At 34.7% G+C, this 25,235-nt stretch overlaps 4 protein-coding genes across 5 annotated transcripts; all 4 read right to left on the minus strand.

Annotated features, from left to right (window-relative positions):
• Positions 1-325: 325 nt before the first annotated feature.
• Positions 326-2,842, minus strand: LOC131665706 (ankyrin-1-like). Its single transcript, XM_058937763.1, has one exon. The coding sequence runs from the start codon at positions 2,840-2,842 to the stop codon at positions 326-328; it is 2,517 nt and encodes an 838-aa protein (XP_058793746.1).
• A 7,638-nt stretch (positions 2,843-10,480) lies between these two features.
• On the minus strand, positions 10,481-12,310 carry LOC131665707 (serine/threonine-protein phosphatase 6 regulatory ankyrin repeat subunit A-like). The gene has a single exon (XM_058937764.1). The coding sequence runs from the start codon at positions 12,308-12,310 to the stop codon at positions 10,481-10,483; it is 1,830 nt and encodes a 609-aa protein (XP_058793747.1).
• Positions 12,311-14,080: 1,770 nt separating this feature from the next.
• Positions 14,081-17,276, minus strand: LOC131665632 (putative ankyrin repeat protein RF_0381). Of its 2 annotated transcripts, none has more exons than XM_058937666.1 (3): positions 17,240-17,276; positions 14,766-16,400; positions 14,081-14,632 (listed from the first exon to the last, which is right to left on the minus strand). In XM_058937666.1, the coding sequence occupies exons 2-3, from the start codon at positions 16,338-16,340 to the stop codon at positions 14,615-14,617; spliced, it is 1,593 nt and encodes a 530-aa protein (XP_058793649.1). In that variant the 5' UTR covers positions 16,341-16,400; positions 17,240-17,276; the 3' UTR covers positions 14,081-14,614. The 2 variants fall into 2 exon arrangements, with proteins under 2 accessions (XP_058793649.1, XP_058793647.1); XM_058937664.1 differs by having other exon boundaries at positions 17,049-17,267.
• A 1,904-nt stretch (positions 17,277-19,180) lies between these two features.
• LOC131665708 (uncharacterized) lies at positions 19,181-24,091 on the minus strand. The gene is made up of 2 exons (XM_058937765.1): positions 23,137-24,091; positions 19,181-22,968 (listed from the first exon to the last, which is right to left on the minus strand). The coding sequence occupies exons 1-2, from the start codon at positions 24,089-24,091 to the stop codon at positions 19,181-19,183; spliced, it is 4,743 nt and encodes a 1,580-aa protein (XP_058793748.1).
• Between the last annotated feature and the right edge of the window lie 1,144 nt (positions 24,092-25,235).

Consider the following 25,235-nt stretch of genomic DNA (forward strand, 5'->3'; position numbering starts at 1 on the left):
CTGTTAATTAGTATTTTTTTCATTCTATTTTTTATTTATTATTTTTACGTTTCTTCCGCGGCGTTGATATATTCAACATTTATTTTGTCACTACCCTACGTAATTGTATACAAACATTGACTAAATTAAAAAAATATATTTAAACAACGAAATATAACTATTTTTAAATTTCAGCGAACGCCAGTATTTTGAAGTTAACTTCTGACTGCTTGATTACTTTCAACAAAATTTTCCATTTTTAAAAATACTACTAACTGTAATTTATTTAGAAATATATATCAATTTATCATGGTTTAATCAATTAAAATTTCAAAAAACACTAACATTAATAAATTAATTCAGCAGCTTCGATTGTTGCTATCATGTTAATTATTTCTACGTTGGAAAAAATTGTTTCGATACAAACAATAGGAAAATCTACGTCTATAAGTTGACGTAATGCCATCTGAGTTACTTCTAGCAATATTTTTCTAATATCAGCTTCTCGATAGCGAGCCAATATTAGTTCATAGTAAATTGGAAATTTTGACATTATTTCAGAAAGGTTCAAATAATCAGTATACAAACGTCTTCTCTTAAACTTCATATGAAGTAAATCGTATAGTGTAACATCGTCGTTGATAAAATATTTCTTCAAATTTTCAACTTCCTGACGGTACTCATTACTTTGTGATCTAAGATCCGCAATCAATCCTAACAATCCATGCGATGTTTTAGTACGGTAATCATCTGAAAATGGTTTCACAGTCGACATTACAGGACAAGTATCGAATGGTGCAAAACCGTCATTCCTTGGGTAGCCAAAAATAAGTTTAACAAACACGTCATAATCATTAATGTCGAAACCAACCGCTAAAAGGCACTTTAAGTTGTACATAAAATTATGTGTAATGTTATTATTGACAGTCATGCAATCATTTTGATTACCCGCGTTCACAAGAGCACACAGCGACAAAAGTGCTTTCTTGACTTCTGCGTTCTGTAATCGATCTATTGCCACAAGTAGTGGCGTTTTCTCCAAATCTTGAAATTTGTTGTTGATATCCTGAACACTATTCTCTACGACGATGTACAAAAGTGTGTACAAACATCTCTTTCCGTTACAATGCAATTTAGCACCACGACTCGCCAGTAACAGCAAAACTTCCTTACAATTCGATTCCAGAACGGAATGCACAAGACTCCTACCATCCAGAGTAATAGTATTTTCAATAGCTCCTGCATTGATTAGAATTTCAACGACATTTTTGTAATTTTTACTCGAAGCTAAAGGTGTAAATCCCAAAAGATTTGCTTGCTCGTTAAGTGGCCCATGAATCTCTCCGCAATTAGATTCGACCGTTAGATGCAAAGGATTTTTACCGTTTTTGGTCAGAGCATTCACATCAGCTCCAGCGTTCATCAAAAGTTCAGCTACGGCCTTATAACTATTATAAGCGGCCAAATGCAAAGGTGTGAATTCTGAGACCAATGATTTGCAATTGACATCCACTCCGATTTCCAGCAACATCTTTACAAGATTGATGTTGTTTGCTTCTACTGCCATATAGACCAAATTCTCACCGAGTTTTGTCATCACATTAACATCAGCACCATTATCAATCAGCAAATTTACAACAGCTTCGTAATCTTCATCGGTCGGTGCATGTTCGCAAGTTAGTAATTTCACAATTAAATTGTCCTTTTTACTGCGTATTACAGCTTTCGTTCCTCTGAGATCATGTAAAAGTTGATCTAAGTCGTAGCATCGCCTAATTGCCAAATGCAAAGGAGTCAAGTCATTCTTGTCGCGTGCATTGACGTCTGCGCCGTGATCAATCAGAATTTTCGTAAATGCCAAGTTACCCAACACCGAGGACAAATGTAAAGGAGTTGAGCCATCTACACCCGAGCTATTCACGTTAGCTCCTCCGTCGATCAACAATTTAACTAAGTCGTCGCGTTGTTGATACACGGCTACATGCAAAGGCGTAAATTGCAGGATCGCATCTGGGTAACCGAGGTTGGAGCCATATTTAATTAAACGTTCGACTACTTCCGCAGTACCCTCGAGCAAAGCTAAATGTAGCGGAGTCAATTTATCGATGTCCTCAGAATTTACATTTGCGGCAGATTGTACAAGGATATTCAATTTGTTTGGATTTCTTCTTTTAGCAGCCAAGTGTAACGGTGTGAATTGTCGTTCTTTAGTACGGCAATGGACATCAGCACCGGCTTCTATTAGCTTTATAACAGTTTTGCCACTACACCATTGTACTGCATAATGCAGCGCTGAGAAACCTTCGTAATCCACAGCATTAACGTCACAAGCGTCACTCATCAGAAAATCTATAATATCCATTTCGGCTGGAGTGCCACGTAATTTGAACATATGTTTGCAAGCGAGTATTAGGGCTGACTCGCCATCGCCATTACGCAAACCTAACTCAGCTCCGTTTCGCTTCAAAACTCTCAATACCTCGATGTGACAATGCTTAGCTGCGAGATGGACAGAGGTCGATCCACGTCTGTTCCGTTTGTTAACGTCTGCTCCTTTGGATATTACAATGCGTAATAAGTCAATGCGCTTTTGCTTGTGTTCTTCGTCGCTCTCGGCGTCGCTGTCAACCAATTGGTGGAGAACTGTGTTTCCTTGATCATCGCATGCTTCGATGTCGTTGCAATAAGGTAACATGTATTCGAACAAGTCAAGGATTCGTCTTCTCGCTGCAATGTGAACCGGCGTCTCGCCGACTATGTTGACCGCGTTTATCCACGCGGTGTCGGATTTTTTGTCCATTAGATCTATGATTTCGATTTCGCGGACGAATTCGTTTAAATAAAATTTGTTGTTGTAGGCCATTGTTGCGCTCAATTCTATGTTTAAAATGAATTCATGTACACTCTTCATTTAATTATATGCTCATGATTTGCAGTCAATTCATCAATTGAATCTCATTATTTATGTAATTTAGTTGGTTTTGCGTCGCTGATTTACCATTCAATTATTTTAGTAACCTAATTAATTATTTTTAGTTTTGAACATTTTATTGAACTCTAAAAAATGTAACATAAATGTAAATGAACAATCTGATTTATTAATTATTCGAGATAAATGTAGAGAAACTTACTTTGATTGCTATTGATAGTTCTAAAACCAATCTGTATCCAATGCCTTCATTGAGTAGAAGAATTTTGATAGAACTTTTTCATCTTGTTAATTTATTCTGAAATGTAATACAGTATTATGGTTATGGTTATTTTGTTCTCAATATTTTGTTTTAATTGATAGTAATTTAAAATCTCGTCTTTGTAAAGGCAGTTAATAATAATAAAAAGATTCACAGAAAAATTTGCGGGCAGTTTATGAAAAGTCAGATTTATTTTGATATGTTCCGCAAATTTGTTGCAAGATTTCTATTGGGTTATTGGCTTGGGTTATTGGATTGGGTTCGGGTTCGGGTTATAGACAAATTGATCAGAAAAGTGAAAATTATTGAAATTACCAAAAATTTACGAAAAATTTGAAAAATCATGAAATTTCGTCAAATCGACGTAAAATTGTGAAAAATCATGAAATTTCAATAAATTTACGAAAAATTTGGAAAATCATGAATTGTTGTCAAATTGACGTAAAATTGTGAAAAATCATGACATTTCGTCAAATTGACGAAAAAAATGAAAAATCTTGACATTTTGTCAAATTGACAAAAAATGTGAAAAATCTTGAAAGTTTGAGAAATTGGGTCTTTGGGTTGGGTTGTAGGCTTATTGGGTCATTGGGTTATAGAGAAATTGACCAGAAAAGAGAAAAATCTTAAAATTTCATCAAATTGACGTAAAATTTGAAAAACCAGGAAATTTCGTCAAATTGACGTAAAATGTGAAAAATCTTGAAATTTCAAAAAATTCACGAAGAAAGTGAAAAATCTTGAAATTTCGATAATGCGAAACATCTGTTTCACCCAGATGTTCGCAGATTCCAGAGAATTCTGTGGTATCAGCAGGGACAGATTAGGAGCTTTCAGCTGAACACCGTCACTTTCGATACTGCAGCTGCTCCTTTCCTGGCCATCCGTATCATCCAGCAATTTGCTCGAGATGAGGTTTCCGTTCCGACGAGCGAGTAAACTCCGGAGCCGATTCTCTTCGAGAGATCATTGAGATTCGCGACGAAATGATCTCGGTGCTTCTCCGTGGTGGCTTTGTCATTCGGAAATGGGCGTCGAATCATCCTGACGCTCTCTTTGTTGTTTGGAATTGCTAAAATGACCTATTATAGTACAATAAATCTCAAGTCGACCCAGAAGTCACGTCAACTAAAAGAAAATTGTTATCTCAGTTGTTTAAAATCTTTGATCCTCTTGGACTTCTAAGCCCAGTGACTCTTTACATCAAGGTCTTTGTTCAAGATTGTTGGAAGGTAGAAGTTACTTGGGAAGAGTAACTTCCCTTCCTCGAGAGGTCCATACTAAGTGGAAACTTTTGTCTACTCAACTTCCACCGTTGGCTGATTTCTCGTTTCCTCGACATCTCCTTGTCCTCCCCATGCTGTCCAAATCTATTTACATGGCTTTTGTGATGCTTGTGTTCAAGAATACGGCGCTTGTATTTTCTTAAGGTCAATCGACTCAACGGGACAGATCCCGAGGAGGTTGATCTGCAGCAAATATCGCGTTGTACCGCTGAAGGGAGTCACTGTTCCTCGACTCAAATTGTGTGCTGCTTTCGTTTTAAAACAACTCCGTACAGAGGTAAAAGGCCAATTGGACTTTATAATCACCAAAGTAATCTTATCTTTTGAGTTCCTGTGAATCCAATAGGGTAATATATTGTCCAATATTGTCCCTTTGAGACAACTCAACAAAAGTCTACGGTGATCTCTATTGCGGTGGGCCCACAAACTTCAAGCGTATGTGTGCATGTTTTGTGTTGTGCGACAGCGTTCAGTTTTCTTGTTAAGCGAGGCAATTAAGCGGACCTTTTCGCCAACAGTATCAATACCAAACCAGGATTCTATAAAAAAGATATATTATTCGCAGTTGTTGCTATCTAAGATAAGAAATAATTTATTGAGTAAATCAGATCATGTTTATAACCTAATACCTTCAGAAAAGGTTGAAGATAAGTCAATAGTAATAAGTAAAACCAATAACCCAATAATCTAAAAATATATGTTATGATATAATCAAATATGGAACAACATTAAAATTCGAGTAAATTTTATATAATTATTCTATTCAGATACAAAATTTCGATATATTTTAATCAAGCAAAAGGCTCGGCAAGAATGCAAGTTATATAAAATTTATATAAATTATTGGTGACTAGCATTTAACGTATAAGTTACATTATACCATTATTTTCATTTTATCACTTTTTCCAAAACTCTATATATTCCAATATTGTAATATTTGTAATTATGATAATATATTTAATAAATAAATATACTTTTGAAACTATGACAATTAAATATGAAAGCTATTTTCAACGACAGTTTTTAGCATTCGTACTATTTTCAGATAAATTTTTTCATTACTACTTTCAAAACTCTATAATCAATAACATCCTTTTTTGTAATGATTGCGAACAGTAGATTATTTATTTGAATGTAGTTTGCTATGTTTAAGTTAACTTACTATTTAATAAGTTATGTAAATCATCTGAAAGTAATTTATAGCATTTGTACCGTCTTTAGATAGATTTCACTACTTTCAAAACTTTAAAAACAATATTTAAGCAATTTCGATACAAATAGTTATTTAAAAAAATAAATTAACGCATTTAAAAATAAAGTAATGCAACATTTTACTTTATAGAAATTTGTTTATGGTATTGAAATAGGATCGTTAAAAAATAATATATTTCAAAGATTAATATATTGTAATTGAGACTATACTATTAAAAAATTTATTTAAGTTATTTAATTACTTAATTTATTTAATTTATAGTAAGCATTCATGCAACTTTTTACTTTGTCAAAAGTGTTTTTATGGAGATACCTTACACTATACAGAGTTTTAAAATTTGCAAATCAATGGAAAATAATTCACATCTGCGAATACAAATTGAAGGACGCATGAATTTAATGAACGTAAAAAACATTTTTGAAGCAGGAAAATGCACGAGGACATCAGATATTTAAATATAACAAAAACCGTTGATTTATTTATTTGAAACTCTTCATGTGTATGTTGTTATGCCGCTGCAAAAGTACAATTAAAAATTTCTAATATTTAAAGATACAAGATTCAATTTACACGTCATGTAAAGAGAAATTTCGCTCAACTCTTTCTTTCGCAATTACCCCTGAATTTTCATTTATTCGACTGAAAAGAAAATGTAAATAAACGGCTTAATCATTTTCATAAAAAATGAAGCTATGTACTATTAAAATATTCCTCTAGGAATGTAGGACAATAAGAAATGCAATATACTTACGGAATGTGGAGAATCGACTTTTGGCTTGAACTTCGCCTTCAATGTCGCCTCGTTGGCGTCGGTTGCAGACTGCGGGCGACAAGGCAACGAAGCAGCGTGGTGCCACAACTAAATCAGAGCAAGAGCTAGTTCCTAAAGAAATATATAGTTTTCCTATGTAGGTATATACTTGCGCTGTTGCCGAATTTGGCATTCGATCCAGTTGCGCCAAGCGCGAATCTCAAAATTGCCCTTCCACATTGTGTTTTGGAATTGGCAGCTTTCTGTGACTGTTTTGAATATTTATAATTTATTTTTGAAATCGCCTAGGTGTGCTATTACTTTTATCACACACTTTGGTAAGAGTAGATGCTTTCTCGATTTTTTTATTTCTCTCAGCATCCGTGTTTGGAACCAATAAAAGTTATGCTATTACATTATTGATCATACCTTTACATCAATTTCTATGATAGTTATAAGTAAAATATGAACATAAATACTATATTTGTTTACTTTTTTTTTTTTTTATAAAACCTTAAAAATACACATATCTATTTTTGCACTTATTACATTATTTATATTACTAGTCAATCATTTCGGCATTCTTCAATTGTCGCTTCATATTTATTACACTTAAGACAGTTATTCACGTAAATTATCGGTAGCTGCTCTATGTCGATAAATTTAAAAAACATCAACTGAACTATTTCTATAGCAGTGTTTTCTTCATTAGATCTTTGCGACAACAATCTAATTTAAATTTACAATATTATATATAGTTTATAACAAGAGGCAATTTTGCAGCATTTAATATGAACAGATGATCGTAATATCGAGGTTTCTATTTCAAAGTTTATGAGCATACATTCATTTTCATTGGAAGTGTCAACAATGAGACACACGTACATAACTGCTTTTTTTTATCTTAGTTATCACCCGGAGAAGTGGTGTCTCTTCCAAAATCAAGTTCGCCAAAAACATTTTTATAGTTATTAAATTAACGGATACATGTAGTGGAGTTCGTCAATTTCCGGAGATTCCACGTCTGCACCTGTCTATTACATTCTTCACCATAATGAAATTGTGTTGTTTTTTAACGGGGAAATTCAATGCTGTCTTTCTTTATTATTAATGTCTTCATTTATTATTCTGAAATTACAGTTCTGTAAATATTTTTTGTAAATATTTTTCTGGTCATTAACAGAGATCGTTTTGCACAAATACTTTCGTTATTCATTCGTTGAAACACTTATTGTTGCTACATAAGTATGTACTTGAATAAATATTTGGGTAGAAACTTTAAAATAATTATCATAAATGAAAAGTATAAATAAAACTTTGAATATCGAATAAATCGATAGAAAAAAATTAGTTCTGAAAATTGTTACGATATTTTTAAAGTGTAATTAGATTTACCTGTTGACGATTAATCGATAATAAGAAAATAGATATTTGTTATATTGAAGAGTTTTATTGTAATTACAATTTTCGACTTTTCAAAGAGTGTAATAAGATTTACCTGCTGACAATTATCAATAAATAAGAAAAAAAATTGATACTTACTATTTTGAATCATTTATTTATATTTTCATTTCAATGATATGAAAAGAAAATTCGATTTCTTTGAAGAGTTACACAAGTTTCACCTGTTTGCAATTAATATATAATAAGAAAATAAATATTTACTATATTGAAGAGTTTTATTCATAGCATGAAAGATATTTTATCGTTTTTCTCACAATACTGCGTTACTAGAGCACGCGCGCGATAATCGTATCAAATAGATACGTAAATATAGCTCCATATCTTTGAAAATATAATATATAGACTATTAACAATTTCTAGGCATATATTTGGAGCCGTTATGAACAACTTTCTCACTGTAAGTTTGTTTGCCAGAATAATGTTTGTTAATGTTTTTTTAATCGGAAATGTTTTTCAACGCATAGCGGTGATTGCCTACTCTCAGAGGCGGCTAGTCTGGTAGGCTCGCGCGCTCAAGTCGTTATTCTATCCGGCCTTTCAATTTTATGAAAATTTTCTTTGAAATATTCGTTTGTATGCACAAGCATCCGCTGTTATTTTTAAGTCATCTTCCCGCGGCTTTAAGCAACTTCACCAGAGATTCTTGCAAATCGGCTTCGGTCAGCTGAAACAATGCAAGTTCATTTTTTTTTCATTACAATAATCTTGTAAATTTTCTCGTACGATAGTCTTATGATAAACACCTAATATTAAGTTATAATAAATGAAAAATTCTCTTTCACTTCGGTTTATATGCAGAAAATTGTAGAGAATTATGCCTTAAGCAATTTTCACTAAAATCAGGATATTTTTTTATTTCTTAATTTTTATTACAATTTGTTACATGACAATAATTAATTGTTTATCTTGTACAATATTAGCGTTAAAATACAGGTGAGGTTTTCAATGAATGTAAGACTCGGCCTAAGATTAATTGGTTAAATCTTTTATTATCAATTTCCATAATCGAAAAAACTAGTTTTTTCTTCAGTTGTTTATATTTTTTTAGGCGAGAGTTGCAAAATTTTCTTGTAGAATACAAATTTTAATTAAGATGTTTTATTTCTGTAAATCTAATTAATGTTACCTTTCTTCCTTTCAACTGTTTATGTTGTAGACCATGATTTGCAGATAAATTGCTTGTTTTTCATTTTTCCACGAGGAATTTACGTCATATAATAAAAAAAAAGAATTACGTGAGCAAAAAGAGTAGCGGCGAATTTGAGTACGCCCTAAACGACAGAAATAAGCGACGGTTTTTTCTTCTCCGACAGCTTTTTTTCCACTCTCCGATACTTTTGTAAATACAACGGCACAGGTTTTAAAAATTATCTTTGGCGTAAGTAAGAAAACTCGATAGCCGCAAGCCGGTCAGGAGAGTCGCCTGTCCATGATTCCCACCGTCGATATGATCGGCTCGTGTAGCCGTCCGGCGAGTTTGGATTGTTAACATTGATTTTTTAAGGGATCATAGTGGCTAACAGAAATAAAAATTCTGATAGAGTTATTCTGTGTACCAAAAGTTCGGCTAATTTTAGAACAAGGCTCGGAAATGTGAATGTAACAGTTGATAATTTGATTTTTCATTATTTAAAAATAGACGTACTGGCAATTTACAGCGTCTACTTATTTTTATAATGATTGATCAAGATCTAAGTATAAAAATTTCTTGATAATATTTTTTAGCACTTATTTTATTTGTGATTCAGATAAAGAATTAAAAAAAATTGTAAATAATTTTTTACAATTGATATACATTTTATTAGGCTATGAATAGGAACATAAGTCTTGAATAATTTATAGTGAATTAATAACAGTATAAAAATAATTAGGATTCTTTCTGTGTTATAACTTATGTGAAAATTATAATATAGTTGCTCTTCCAATAGTTATTCTTCCAGTATGCTTACTTTTCTTATTACAGTTATCATTTTTACCTAGAATTTACATCATGTGCGTGTTAAAGACTCCTAATACATGAAAATAATATCTACCGCGTGATTTTTTTCTTAATAGATTCGGTTTGAATTTAATGGGTTATTGATTCTCGTATTAATTTATGTCGAAAACAAATAAATAAAGCAGTTTTTACATTTTTTTCTCGTAATGATAACAAATCGAAATTTCGAACATGTAATACTTTGCTTATGAACATAAACGTATGGTTAAACATTTAACACGAAGAATAAATAAGTGATTACCTACTGTAATAACATTCATATTATTCTATCATTTTTGAATCGATATAATGTGATGGACATATTTCATTTGTATTTTATAAAAATCAGACAATAGGCATGGTATTTTTTGTCACGTTATTTTTATAACTTCATAGGAGATGTGTTGAAACAAGTACAATAATAACTCATAACATGAAAAAGATGTCCAGAATATTCTCACGAAAAACAGTGACTCGCACGAATTACATTATTAATAGATTTAAAGACAATGCTTTACTTTTTTCAACAGCGATTTAGCTTCATATTTCAGTGTTTGAATAGCATCATATAATCTCTAAAAATTCATTCGAAATAACTGTTAGAATTTGTTTGAAAATTTAAATATTACATAAATTTCTTAAATTTTCTACGCTTAAAAAATCAGATATATATTCGACGCAGATATCCGGGAGAAAGATATTTGATATTTCATACAAAGCTTTTCTGGTCATTTCAAAAAGTGATTTTCTCTCAATAGTTTCATTCACGTAATCTTCAATAAGATGGTTGTATATTTTATATTCTACAAGATCAGCTGGTATGCGCTCAATATAAGCAAGTCTACGTTTTGGTTTCATATGCAAAAAGTCGTAAAGAGATATGGAGTCATCGACTAAAACAAATTGCTTCAATTGTTCAACTTCAGCTAAACAATCGTCGTAATATTTTTTTCCGTTAATCTTATGAAATTTTAGCTGACTATGGTCATGAATTTGTATATTTATAGCATCGAACTTTATTAAGTGCATCATCACACGATCGATAGAATCATTTGATTTTGCAGAACAATTAAACGGGCAGTGACATTTTTCTAGAAAATCATTGACAAACTCATGAAAAGCATGACTTTGTCTTGCTTCATTCACATCAAAAAATAAATCTACTACTTGGAGATTATTTTGAATAGCTTCATGAAAAGACAATTGTCCGTTATAATCTTGCAAGGATTTATCAGCCCCCAACGATAACAGCAATTGCGCGGCTTCTTTTCCATGATGAGCTGCTACTTGAAGTGGCGTTTTCCCGGATATGTCCCTCGAATGAATATCAGCTCCTATAGCAATTAGCTTTTCAATCATAATCTTGTTGTCATAGCGTGCAGCAGTGTGTAACAGAGTTGAGCTGTTAGTATTATCTCTGACGTGTACGTTGGCGCCATGTTCAAGCAGCACGTTGACAATTTCATGTCTATCAAATTCTAATCCCACGTACAACGGAGTCTTGCCATCTGCAGCTAAAGCATTTACACGAGCATTAGCTTCCAACAGACTTTCTACTACGGCTAGATGACCCTTTTCCACGGCTAGAAACAATGGCGTGTATTGGGTGACAGCGATCTCACAATTGGGATCAGCTTTGTAAGCTAACAACACTTTCGCTATTTCTGAAAATCCCAGTTCGGATGCGAGGTGCAGCGGATTTTTCTCGCATTTTGCTGGTATGCTTACACTGGCGCCGGCTTTAACCAATTCTTCAACCATGCTCACGTGACCTTTCTCAACAGCTAGATACAAAGGTGTACATTTCGAACTATAATTCTTACTGTCGAGACTGGCACCGTGTCTCAATAATGCTTTCATGATATTTACATTTCCGGTTTCCGCGGCGAAGTGCAATGATCTTTTACCATCTTTGTCCGACACGTTGACATTGGCTCCTGCTCTCAACAACTCCTCTACTATAGCTGCTTGATTTTTCAGTATGGCTACGTGCAGTGGTGCTATTTTTGAATTTTTTTCCGTAAAGTTCAAGTTTGCTCCTTGCTTTATTAATACTTTGACAATGTCGATGGTACCCGATCCACATGCTTGGGCAAGCACTGATCCACTCATGTTGTTCTTACTTATATTGTCGTTGTTGACAGTCAATTCGTAAATAATCGTTTCGTAGATTTTTTTATCTCTGGCAGTGAAGTTATCCCAGTCGTTGATTATCTTTTTCAATACAATCACACTGTATCTGTCAAATTTTCTGTAGTGATCGCACATCATTTGCTTGATTCTTTCATTTTTACACGAAACTGCGTCGTAAAGAGGATTAGCTTCCCAGCCTGATATAGAACATTTATTCAGTATAGATTCTACAGTATTTGCATCGCCTCTATTGATAGCGGAAATAAGTTCGTCGTAATCATTGGCATTCTTTTCGACCCAATTGCTGGTGAACATGATGATTTTATGAGTTTTTCCTAAATAATGGTAAGAAATCTGGAAACATTTTACAATTATTGAGTATTGTCAATTTCAATTCATTTTGTTTACACATATTAAATTTTACATTTTACATGAAGCTCGCTCAAAATACTTTTTTCCAAAACACTTTCTTTTTCAACAATGTACTTATATTAACAAATAAATAAATTCCAGTAAGTGGACAGAAAAAACCATCAAGATCGTATAATGCCATTTATGAAAAAAGCGTCTTTAGGAAATTTTGAGAAAAATGACGTTAGAAAAACTGTCTCATTTAGATTAATATTTAGTTTTTATTAAAATATCAAACTTATCTGTCAATTAATTATTCTACATAAATATATAAAATTAATAAAACTTGCAGTTACGTACTATTGCTTAATTTGTGATTCTTCGAACAAATAGTTTTAAAAAATGCACTCTTCCTTATTTTGAAACACAAATTATTATATCACACAGTTATATCAATAGTTAATTAAATTAGGGAAGATTAATTTTGAATATCTTATAAAATAGCTCAAACTTATAATGTAGAACACGTAAAGAATGAAGGTATACTGTCGCACTACACGTGCACGACTGAGAGGTAGACTATGAGGCTTATCTATTGTATATAATAAGTTGGCTGTGTTATAGATATTAATTTTATTTTGGTTTTGGCTTATTTACATATAAAAATTATTTTTCAACTTTAAAATCTATTACCACTCCATTAACATTTTTCAAATAACTACAATATTTCATTTTTTTCATGCGAATAAAAGCTAAATTATCTTGATTGTTCGATATTCCCATGGATACGCTGATTTTGAGGGCACCTATTTTCCCATATCATTGATATTTTCATAATCAATAAACGCAGATAGAATTATTTAACACACTCAAAAATAAATACATTTTATTTTTTCAGAATAAGATGTTTACTTTTATGTTCTTTATGAGTATCTTTAATGAAATGTTTTTTCAATTTATTAATTTTCTCCGTATCAATTTTTCGCAATTTCGAATAAATCATTAAATGTTTTACTCTACTTAACTTTAATATAGCTTGTACCAGAATTTTTGCAAAAGAAATCTAAAACTTCGTATTCGTTAATTAATACTATTTCATAAGTAGAAATATGTTCAAATGCACAATTGTATCTCTACTAATATTATTCATCGATAAAAATAATAATGAAGTGATATTATATAATATGGTATTCTAAATAATTAATACTATTATATTATTGGAGATTTCACTTCATGTACCAGGATCATGTGCAATTTTTTTTTATCAATTATCCAGGCACTGATAATTTTCAACCACTTTATAAATAGTTATTTATCAATTTTTCAAATAGCGGTTTGTATAGTTAAATATTGTATTGAAATTTATTAAATTTTTCGATTAATAAACCACCAATAATAACATTTTATTGGTATAATCAAGTAGATACTTACTTTACTGTGTATGAGAATGAAGGAGGTATTTTGTTGCATTTAAATTAAGTATTATTTTATTTTCATGTTATGTTAAATAACTGTATTATTCATATTTGTCAATCGCATGTCATAATAATTTAATATTGTAGATACTAAGGTTAAATAAGGCTAAATTAAATTAAATTAAAAATTGATCAAATTAGAATTTTTATTCAAAAATATTTTTAAACACATCACTAGAGAAATTATATTGTTTAAATATATTAAGAAAATATACAAATTCATAAGAAAATTGTATAAAAATTTCATTAAGTACAGATTTACTATTTACAATTAGGTAATTCAAAGAAAATAATTTTTGTAAACTAATTGTTCGTGTAATGAAAATTAGCTTTGACTAATGGTGTCAAAACCGGTAATTGTAAATGAAGCAATCGGAACGTATATACCCAAAAGATTTTGGTTTACAATTGAACGTTCACAAAACTTTAATTTTGAATTCAGTTTCTCAAATCTGAAATGATTCAATCTTAATTTTTCACTACATGCAAGTGTCAGTGGCCTTAAAATTTTGTCGGAGCAATTCACTTTTACATCTCTTCGGAGTAGTATTAGTAGTACCTCCATTAGAAGATCGGCCTACACGGTCGCTTGATGCAATAAAGTTTATTCGTTTTTCTTAACTTCGTCGAGGTCGAAGTCATTCGTTAACATCACATTTTTATTATCAAAAAACGAGTCTTTTTTTTTAAGAAACTTCTATAAAATAATTATGATGCAAGACACTTGCTTTTAATTACCTTACAATGTAGAAAAAATATCCAATATGATACTCATTGGATTACTTATACTCTTCTATTTTGGTAGTGTTTCCTGAAATAACAAGATTTAGGTGTTGAAATGATTCTCCTTATACCGTGAGTAGAATTTAAAAATTTATAAATTAACAGTTTTGTTTGATCTCCTAATAATTTGATTGTTTATTAAATAAAAAGTTAAGCGTTACCTGTTTGACAATAGGTTTGATGGCAGCAGCTTTAATAATCATTTTCAGTAACCCATTATCAAGGAAAGCAAGCAAATATACTAGACATTTTTCAGGCCAAGTAATTCCAGTTAATCGATTCCAAGCCACCATTGATGGTTGTATTAACGGTTTCCTCCTACTAGCTTCTAAAAAACTAGCTCTAATAATACCGCAGTACTTCGGAAATTTAGATTCAAGATTAACGGGTACATTTTTAATGAAAGTCAAGCGACGCATTGGATTCATGTGCAACAAATTGTAAAGAACAATTTCATTGCCAAGCTTATAATTCCTCATCTTATCCACTTCTTTTACGCACTCGCCGTAATAAACTTGCAAGCCGTATTGGCTGATGTAGCGCTTGAAAACATTGGCGATCAGCAATCTCGCAGCTATCATTTTGGTGAAATGTTCGAGCAACAGAAACGGTACGTAATCGTAAAGCGCAGTCGTAACAAGTCGAGGCTCGCACTGCTCGAATACATCATTGATATCCGCCCCGTACGAAAGTAGCAAAGCCAAACCTTCGCCGTTTTTATTTTTTATTGCTTCGTGCAACGGCACATGCTCGTCCTTATCCGTTGCGTCGATGTCAGCACCGGCCTTCAAAAGAATTTCAATGACGTTGCTTCGATGACGAGTCGCCAAGTGCAAAGCTGTCTTGCCGGAATTATCTCTAGCTTGCAAGTCGGCGCCATTTTTTAACAGTACGTCGACGACGGCCTGACGACCGTCCATCGATATCGAACAATACGTCATCGTTTCCGTGATTACGCTGCTTCCGACGTTCGTCAGTGCTTGACCGATTTCTATGAGGTCGTTGACAGCTTCGTTATGGCCGCTCGTCGATGCCAAATGCAAAGGCGTTAACTGAGTACTTTTATGTTTACAGTTTACATTCGCTCCTGACTTGATCAATGTTCTCACGATTTTCACATCGCCGAGCATTGCTGCTACGTGCAGAGGAGTCAAGTTCTCATCGGTCGCAGCATTGACCTTAGCACCGCCTTTGCTGATCAGCAGATCCACAATTTCACTGCTGCCGTGGTAAGTTGCAATGAGTAGCGGGGTGAATTTAAAAATTGCTTCGCGCCGGTTCACATCAGCCCCGCGTTCGAGCAGACACGTAAGTACGTCCATTGGGCCTATAAACGATGCAATGTGCAAAGGAGTGACAGTGAAATCAGCTTCGGCGTTGACGTCCGCTCCAGCTGCCAAAAGAAGCTCCACGGCTGATTTTATGGTGCCGGAGAGAACTGCGAAGTGCAATGCTGTGAAACCACGTTTGTTTTCTCTACGGTGAACGTCTGCGCCGAGATGGATCAGCTCGTCAATTAGGTGGATGCGAGCTGATTGCGCTGCGTAATGAAGGGCCGATTGCCCATCTTTATCAACGACGTTCACGTCGATGTCTTCTTGCACCAGCAATTCCTCCATTTCTGAAATTATTTTTATTGACTCTTCGTCATCTTGGATCCATGGCTTTTTACACAGTTGAACCAGTCTTTGGTTGCCGTCTATGCGATTGTCCGTGTCGACGGTACCTTCTGCCATTTTCGGATGTGAGATATTACATTTATCTCTTAATCAAGGATGCGTTAAACAAAAGCTATCCTGTAACAAAAAATATTTCATTTATTACAGTTGATCTCTGGAGTTTACCTGTCAATTGGTCAAACGTAATAAGTTGCCACGTTTTTTATCGTTTTTATGATAACATCTGCCTTGAACAAATATATATGTGTTTATAGTGTATATATAAAACTCCTCGTAATACTTATATGTTGCTTTAAAATAAATATTGAAAGGTAATTTGATGATAAATATATATTATTAATTTGAAGTCGCGTTGATTTTGTTTGAGCGGATAAAAAATTTGGCTCGTAAACTTTCTTTTGCAAAGACAGAATTAAGAATATTGAAATAACATAAACATTGAACTTATATTTTACAAAAATAAAGTAAATATTAATTACATAGTAATATTTAATAAAAAACTGTGTTATGCATTTCAATCAAATAAATTTGACTTCAGAAGTACGTTATACTTTTAGCTTTAATTTATTCGATCACAGTATTTTTAAACATTTAATAATGGAACAAAAAATAAATAAACAATATCTACACAAAGATTAATGGATAACCTCGAAATTGTTCATTGTCAATAAAATATATTAGCTAGTAAACAGTTATTGAAAAGTGCAGCCAGTTTCCTCGTGATAATGTGGAGATATAGAGATTTCGAATATTGTTCAAACTCACGTCAAACATAAATAAATAAAGCTTCCTCGCTCCGATTGTGTACACATATTTCAGCCCATTTTTGTTCATTCAAATATGCTGCTCCGGCTCTTTATCTCCAATCAGATTTTTATAACTAGAACGAAGAATTTTCAGAATTCTTTTCAATTTTTACATTTATCAAAAAAACTTGGCAAAAAAGTGTTACGCACATTACCATATCATTGATGACAACGGAGAGCTACAACTGTGGCAACTACATCCGACGCACGCGCATTCGTAAAACGAGAGCCAATAGCAATGCGTGTTTTTCAAAATACGGGAGCGATATTGACGCAGTCAGCTGCTTTGCACACGTGCGCACTGACAAGTCGAAAAATAATACAGGAAGTGCAAAAGATAGCTATTTAAACTCAGGGGTTAGCTGTAAGTAAGCTATTTTCGTATTTATTATTTCAATTAACTTCTTGCCGTCTGAAAAGAAGGAGGTTCTGTATGAACTGCCGGGTATGTACTTTTACCCCTCCCTCGCCCCCCACAAGCACAATATTAAAGTTTAAAGTTTTACATCTTTGATGAAAAGTAATCTACAGAAACGGACAATTTGCAAAGCGGTATGCACCACGAATACAACCGAACGTTTCTTCTTATTTTTTTCAAACCAACATTTTAAATTGTATTATCTAAAACGTATTTTGTTCACTTTTGATCTCACGTCAAATATCGAAAAAAAATCGCAAAGATTTTGAAATACATTTTACTAGCTCATGAGTACCAAAATTTTATTTAGAGGTCCTAGCAAGTTCCCTTAATGGTAACATTTTATTTGTTGAAAAAATTGACTTTGCCACGCTTTTTTGAACATTCTAGGTTATAAATTTTTTTAAATTAACAAAACAACAATTTTCATTCAGCTCATTTTTTTTATTTCAATCTCTTATTATTTAGAACAAGTAAAAATCAATTAACAAGCACTTGATACTGACGTGCAACATAAGCACTCAGTTTATCTGGAGTTGCTCAATGCAAAAATCAATGTGTTGCTTTTTTCGGGCGCACCTATCTTGAAAGCTGAAATTTTTTATATAAACATAAAAATTACGAGTACCTAACAAAAAGTTATTCTAATTCATATTTTATGTGTAACAATGGAATTAAAAGAATTACTAGAGCCATGAATTATTGAAACTCAACTCGAATATTCATTATAGAATCATATTATTTCTTGCCGAAACCGAGCAGTAGCAGATATAAAATGTTCAGGTTTATTGTCTATTAATAAATAAACAAAATTCTGAAAAGTAATTTTAGGTATGCTAATATGACATTCAAAGCCTTGACTGGCTAAAACTCAATTCCAATTTTTATTATAGAATCATACTATTAATTTCCGAAAACCGATAAGTGCCAGATATTAAAAATTTAACCAATAAAAAATACACGTTTGTCACGAATTCTGTTTTTAGCTTTGTTTTCGACCAAGCTTTTTTAATTCTTAAAAGGAATAAAACTTCAGACAGTTTTCGTTTTATTTTTAAGCGTTTATTAGAGCAAAAGTCACAAGCGACCGCTCTCGACGCGAAAAAAAAGCCAATAGCAAAAAAAAGGGCGAGCGCAAGCTCGTGTGTCGTTTGTCCAGAAAAAAAAAAAAAAAAAAAAAAAGGTAACAATTTCATCGCTATGACTACAAAAACAATTCATCACTATGACTAAAGAACAATTGCTCGCTCTTCGAAAAATCAAAACTTATATTAGCCTGTCGGTAAATCGCAAACTTCTTTATCCTATCGGTAACATCCTCCTCACCTACAAAATTTTATATTTTGTATTCTTAAACTTTAATAGTAAACATCAATCATAAATAAAACAAATTATATAATTTACAATTGCGTCTTATTTCATATCTATTACTCTTACCAACTCTCAAGAAAATTAAACCCGAATTTGTCCAGCCAACCGTCCGTAGACAAGCCTCTGCGCTTAACTACCCCGTAGCTTTGCCTTTTACTGAATCAAAATTCATTGGCAAAGATTCTGCGCCCACGAAAGCAATTCTTTCGCGACGCGGCCTTGACACAAATTCAAAGAATACCTTTCTCTTTTGAGTGAGGTTTTACAGTCAATTCTCAGACAAGTGATCCCGCATGATCTATTCATGCGTACTTAACTAATTTATTACTAGGTCTTGTTAACACTCCGTTTTCCGTTCTTAGTTCAACAACTCTTACTCTATTATCGGCGCCTGGTAAAACACGAATTACAATTCCCTTTTTCCAACAGTTTCTTGGTACATTTTCATCGGTAATTATAACTAAATCGTTTATTTTTAATTGAGGTTGGTCCTTTTGCCATTTCTTTCTAGAATGTAATGTTGGAAGATATTCGCGTAACCATCGATTCCAGAATTCATCCGCGTACATTTGAGCTTTTTTCCATTCTTTCTTTAAGTCTAAATTTTTATAAGTATATCGTGGTAAACATAATTGTCCTGAAGAGGATCCAATCAGGAAATGATTTGGGGTGAGAGCTTCCAAATCATGAGGGTCGGCTGAAACGTGCGTTAATGGCCTAGAATTTACACTATGTTCAATTTCCGCTAAAATGGTACGTAAGGTTTCTTCTTTTGGATGCCTATGTCTAATAGTAGCCGCTAACGCACACTTCACCGACCTGATAAGTCTCTCCCACGCCCCTCCCATGTTGGAGGCTGTAGGTGGATTAAACTTCCAAACTATATTATTTTTTGACGTAAATTGAAACAATTTTGCATAGTCAATTGATTCGATCGCCTCTAACAATTCTCTATTAGCTCCAACGAAACATGTTCCATTATCAGAATAAATATACACCGGGAAACCTCTCAATGCCGAAAATCTACGTAAAGCCATGATCGCAGAATCCGCGCTCAAATTATCGACCAATTCGATGTGTATTGCCCGAACCGTCATGCAGGTAAATATCGCTCCCCACCGTTTCTCTTTTCTTCGTCCTATTTTTACCCAAATAGGTCCAAAGTAATCGAGACCGCAATGACTGAAAGGCCTCATTCGATAAGCCAGCCTAGCATCGGGTAGAGCACACATTCGTGGTTGATATGGTTTTGCTCTTAATTGTCGACACGTCGGACAATGCGCAACGATACTTCTAAAAACGCGACGTAAACCAATAATGAAATACAGCTGACGAATTTCATTGATAACCGCTTCGTGATGCATGTGAAAAAATTCTTCGTGATAATGTTGAATGATTAATCTCGAAAGTCTTTCATCGCCATCGAGTATTATCGGATCTTTTCGAAACTCCTGATTGATTTTATTTTGGATTCTACTGTCCGATCGCAGTAAACCATTTTCATCGACGTAAGGAGATAAATTTGTAATTTTACTATTTTTACGAACCGTACCCGAATATTTTAACGAGGCAATTTCAGCCTGAAAGGAAATAACTTGACTTTGAATCAACACTAATGTCTTTGCTCTTTCAAAACGTTCAGTCCGAGTTTCGAATAAGTTTATATTTCTTTTCATCCAAATATCAAGAATCTCAAGAGCTTTTGCTAAAGTGAGCGTCAAACGTAAAAACGTCGAGAATCGATTAAAATCAATTAATGGAGAGAAATGATTAGTCAATAAAATAAATTCTTCTCTAGTAATAAATTCTTTTTCCGTCTCGACTGTCTTTTCGGTGATACTCAAATCTAATTTATTGTTTAAGTCAATTTCCGAATCAAATAGAAAGGGTGGACCTGATAACCAGCGGCTTTTATTTTGCAAAGCCTCCGGCCTAAAACGCGTACCGTCGTCAGCTGCATTTTGACTTGAGCTTACCCAATGCCACTCATCCGGATTTGTTTTCTTACGAATTTCACCAACACGATTCGCGACAAAACTTTTGAATTCTAATGGATTCTTTCGAATCCAACTCAAAACAGTTGTAGAATCTGACCAAAAGTATCGCTTTTTAACAAAAAAATCATGTTCGCGTACGACAAATTCAGCTAATCTCACTCCAATCAGGGCGGCTTGTAATTCTAATCTAGGAATCGTACTTTTGTCGCTAAGAGCTATAGCACGACTTTTCGCCATCACAAAAGCTACGTGAAACCTTTCCTCGCCTATATGAAAGCGCCAGTAACAGACAGCTGCGCAAGCATTTGAGCTTGCATCGCAAAATACGTGTAGCTCGGCATCTTTTTTTTGAAAGTCTCGCAACTGATAACAACGATTAATTTTAACTGACTCAATATTTTTTAACTCGAGAAGCCATTTTTTCCACACGATAAATTCGTCATTCGAAATCAAATCGTCCCAATGTATTTTACTTTTCCATATTTTCTGCATTAAAAATCTTGATTGAATCAAAAAAGGTAACAAAAATCCTAAAGGGTCATAAATAGACATAATGATACCTAGAAACTGTCTCTTAGTCGGACTTTGAACTCCTTGCAAAATTTCAGGTGAAATTTTCTTGCTGTTAAAATTAAAGGTTAAACAGTCTGAGCTATTAAGCCATTTCAAACCTAACACCTTTTCTACACTCTCATCCAGGTTTAAACTATTTATAATCTCTTTTGATTGAGCTGACGAATGAATATCAACAAGAGCCAAACGACAATTACTTGACCAACTGTGCATTTTAAAGTCTGACTTTTCATTGATTTTGATCACTTGTTTTACTATGTCATTCGCTTCTTGACTAGACTCAAAGCTATCTAAATAATCGTCCATGTAACAATTTTCAATTAATTTTTGTGAAGCTATAGGAAATTGAGATTGAAAAGTCATCGCATTCTTATTTTTAATATACAAAGCTGTGCTAGGTGACGATTTGGCTCCGAATAATAATACTCGCATTCTACAAATTGTCGGCTCATTTGTACGATCCGAACCTCTCCATAAAAATCTCTGCGCGTCGCGATCCGAATCAATAATTTTGATTTTCATAAACATGTCTTTTATGTCCGATTTGACTGCAATTTTGTATTGACGAAACCGCATTAAAATTCCTGGTAAAGATTTTAAATAGTCCGGGCCAGGTAATAAAAGGTCATTGAAACTGACAGATTCGGATTTCGAAGCCGCATCGAAAACTAAACGAACTCTACCGGGCTTATTTACATTGCGAACTCCGAAATGAGGCAAATAATAAATTCGATTGTCACTCGATTCTTCAATGACCTTTTCAGCAAACCCACACTCAAACAATCTTTCCATTTCTTTATAATATAAACCAGCATATTCTTTATCGCGATCTAACTTTCTTTCAAGAGATAATAATCGAGACAATGCTTGAGCTTTTCCGTCTGGGAAATTACGTTTTTCGGATTTCCAAAGTAAACCTACTTCCCATGAATCGTTCACGTAATTGCTAGTTGAATCTAGAATTTTAATTGCACGAGCAATACCCGGATCAACACATTTAAACTGAATAATTCCGATAGCATCGAGATTGAAATAATTAAATACTAATTCATTAAGCTCTTTGTCATTATGTGGTTTCGACGGTCTTTTCACAACCCCTGTGTTACACAAATTTATTGATAATGTTTTGATAGAAGAGTTAAAATGACCGTGGATGGACCAGCCTAATAAACAGCGCGAAACAACTAAATCGTCTTTCATAATCGTGCGAACTTCTCGTGTAAGAATAAGACGACAATTGTCTTGACCGATTAACATGAGAGGAATTTCATTGAATGGCTCCACGTAAACGTCAGTTCGCTGTTTGCAAAAATCAGCTAATTCTTTAACAATAACTTGTCTCGACAGTGGAATCTCATTGACAACTAATAAATTATTTACTGCGAAAAGATCTGATTCAATTTTGACATGCAAATTTGTTTTATAATTTGACTTTAAAACTGCTTTTTCACCTGCTATACCTTTGATATAAATATTCGTTTTGAATTTAGGAGCTGATAAACGTTTTATTACAGAAGCATCTATAATGGAAATTGTTGCGCCATCGTCAATCAAAGCGTAGATTAACGCTGATTTTTCGTTTACTGAGAGTTCAACCCGAATAGTTTTTAATAAAGAGCACGAAGCTAGTCATGAATCAGCGTTGAAAGAATTGCTTGGAAATTGATTTTGTTTCAAATTTTCCTCACTATCAATTTGAGCAGTCTTTTGAGCTTCAACGGACTTTGAAAGTTCATCTTTTGGAGTGAAATGTAATAAGGTGTGATGATTTCGTTTACAACGAGCACAAGTGATTTTGGATTGACAATTTTCACGCGAATGACCCTTTTCAAGACATACGAAACACAAACGTTCGCTCCTAGCAAATTTCCAACGCACATTCAATTTTTCTTTCGCAAAATCGCGACAATCCTTAATCAAATGATTTCTACGATTACAAAGAAGACATGATTTCTCAGTTTTTCGTTTCTTTGCTTGCGGTTGTTGATCATCATCGTTTTCATTAGTTTTATTATTAGTATCGATCAACAAAATATTTCTCGAATTGTCCCGATCGTTGTTATGCGGGCGTTTGTTTTGAGCAGATGCCGTTTTCAAAATAATTAAATTCTTTTTGATTCTCTTATTTGTCTCTTCGAAAATAAAATCAGACAATTTTTCCAAATCAGTTTTGTTTTCACAGTTTGTTGAATCAAGATGCGCGTAAATTGTTACAATTGAATCGGGCAATTTTCTAATTATGTTGTCAATAATTTCAGGATTTTGCAAGTAACCTTGCCAACCATTCAACCCTTTTATTGCCGAAATGGTGTTTCTCAAAATGGTCGCAAACTCAATCATTCGCGACTCATCTACGTTCAAGTTTGGTAATTTTCGAATGTCATCACACAATTTATCAAGAATCAACTTCGAATTCCCGAATCGCATTTCTAATGTTTGCATTATCAATTTCGTATCTTTGCAGGACATAAACAGAGATTTTACTGCTTCAAAAGCTTTATCTTTTAAGGCATCCGCGATACGAAGAACATTGTCTTCTTCGTTATAATTTCCCGTCGCAGTTGAAGTCTCAAAAGCATTTTTGAATCGCAACCATTCGAGTGGATCACCCTTGAAAACGGGCAACGATTTTGCAGAAGACATTCTACTCAAAAATGTTGAGCTTTCATTGCTCGCTATGGAATTGCGCGACATAATTGAATTTTCCAAAATATCAGCTAATCTATTTAATGGATCACTAGAATGGTTCTGATTCAACCTAACCCTATCGGGAATATCGCTAGTCGTGCTATGGAATCGATTGTCATAATTATTTACGTCTCTAAAGTTCGCGTCTTCATCGTTGTTGAAGTCCTCTTCCATGGATACGTCGAAAGGTTCATTGAGAGCGTAGTTGGGGTCGAGGTTCTCGTCGCCGTTGTCAGCTTGTGGTACGAAGTCGTAGTCAGACGCGTTGATGGGCGCTGCATCGACGACTCGACGTTGTACAGCTCGACGACGAGCGTTGGCGAGCGCAGCAACAGCTCGCACACGAGCGGCGGCGGCCCGGCGAGCAGCGCCAGCCCGCTCACGGGCGGCGACGGCGGGAGCCGGCGCAGCACCGACGCCCCGCCGAACAGCAATGGCCCGACCTCGGGCGGCGGCAGCAGGCGCGAGCGCGGCGGCCCGGCCACGAGCAGCAGCAGCAGCCCGCGCAGGGACGGCGGCAGCGGCCCGGCGACCAGCGTCAACCCGTTCACGAGCGGTGACGGCGGGAGCCGGCGCAGCATCGACGCCCCGCCGAACAGCAACGGCCCGACCTCGGGCGGCGGCAGCAGGCGCGAGCGCGGCGGCCCGGCCACGAGCAGCAGCAGCAGCCCGCGCAGGGACGGCGGCGGCGGCGGCTCGGCGACCAGCAACGGCCCGACCTCGGGCAACGATAGCAGGAAGAGCCGCGCCGCTCTCGCCGGCAGCACGCCGCCCCGGACCTGCGTCACGCCTTGGAGCCGCTCTCGAAGCGGCGGCCCGGACCCGAACTCGGCCTCGAGTTGCAGCAGGAAGACCGCCGACAACTCGTCGAGGCGCCGCCTCCCGGCCACGAGCAGGAAGATGTTCAGCGCCTCGGACACGAGCCCGGCCCCGAGCGCCAGCAGCTCGAGCAACTCCCGGTGCAGCCGCCATGACAACGCCACTGTCAACTTGACGATGAGCATCGTCGTCATAAGCGACCTCCTGCTCCTGACCTCCTCGACCGGCCATTCTTCACTGACACTTTTTTTTTTTTTTTTTTCAACGAAAATGCAAGAAT

This window comes from Phymastichus coffea, unplaced genomic scaffold, assembly GCF_024137745.1.
Source record: "Phymastichus coffea isolate CEN01 unplaced genomic scaffold, Cenicafe_Pcof_1.1 PCOF00053, whole genome shotgun sequence".
Taxonomy (NCBI): Eukaryota; Metazoa; Arthropoda; class Insecta; order Hymenoptera; family Eulophidae; genus Phymastichus; species Phymastichus coffea.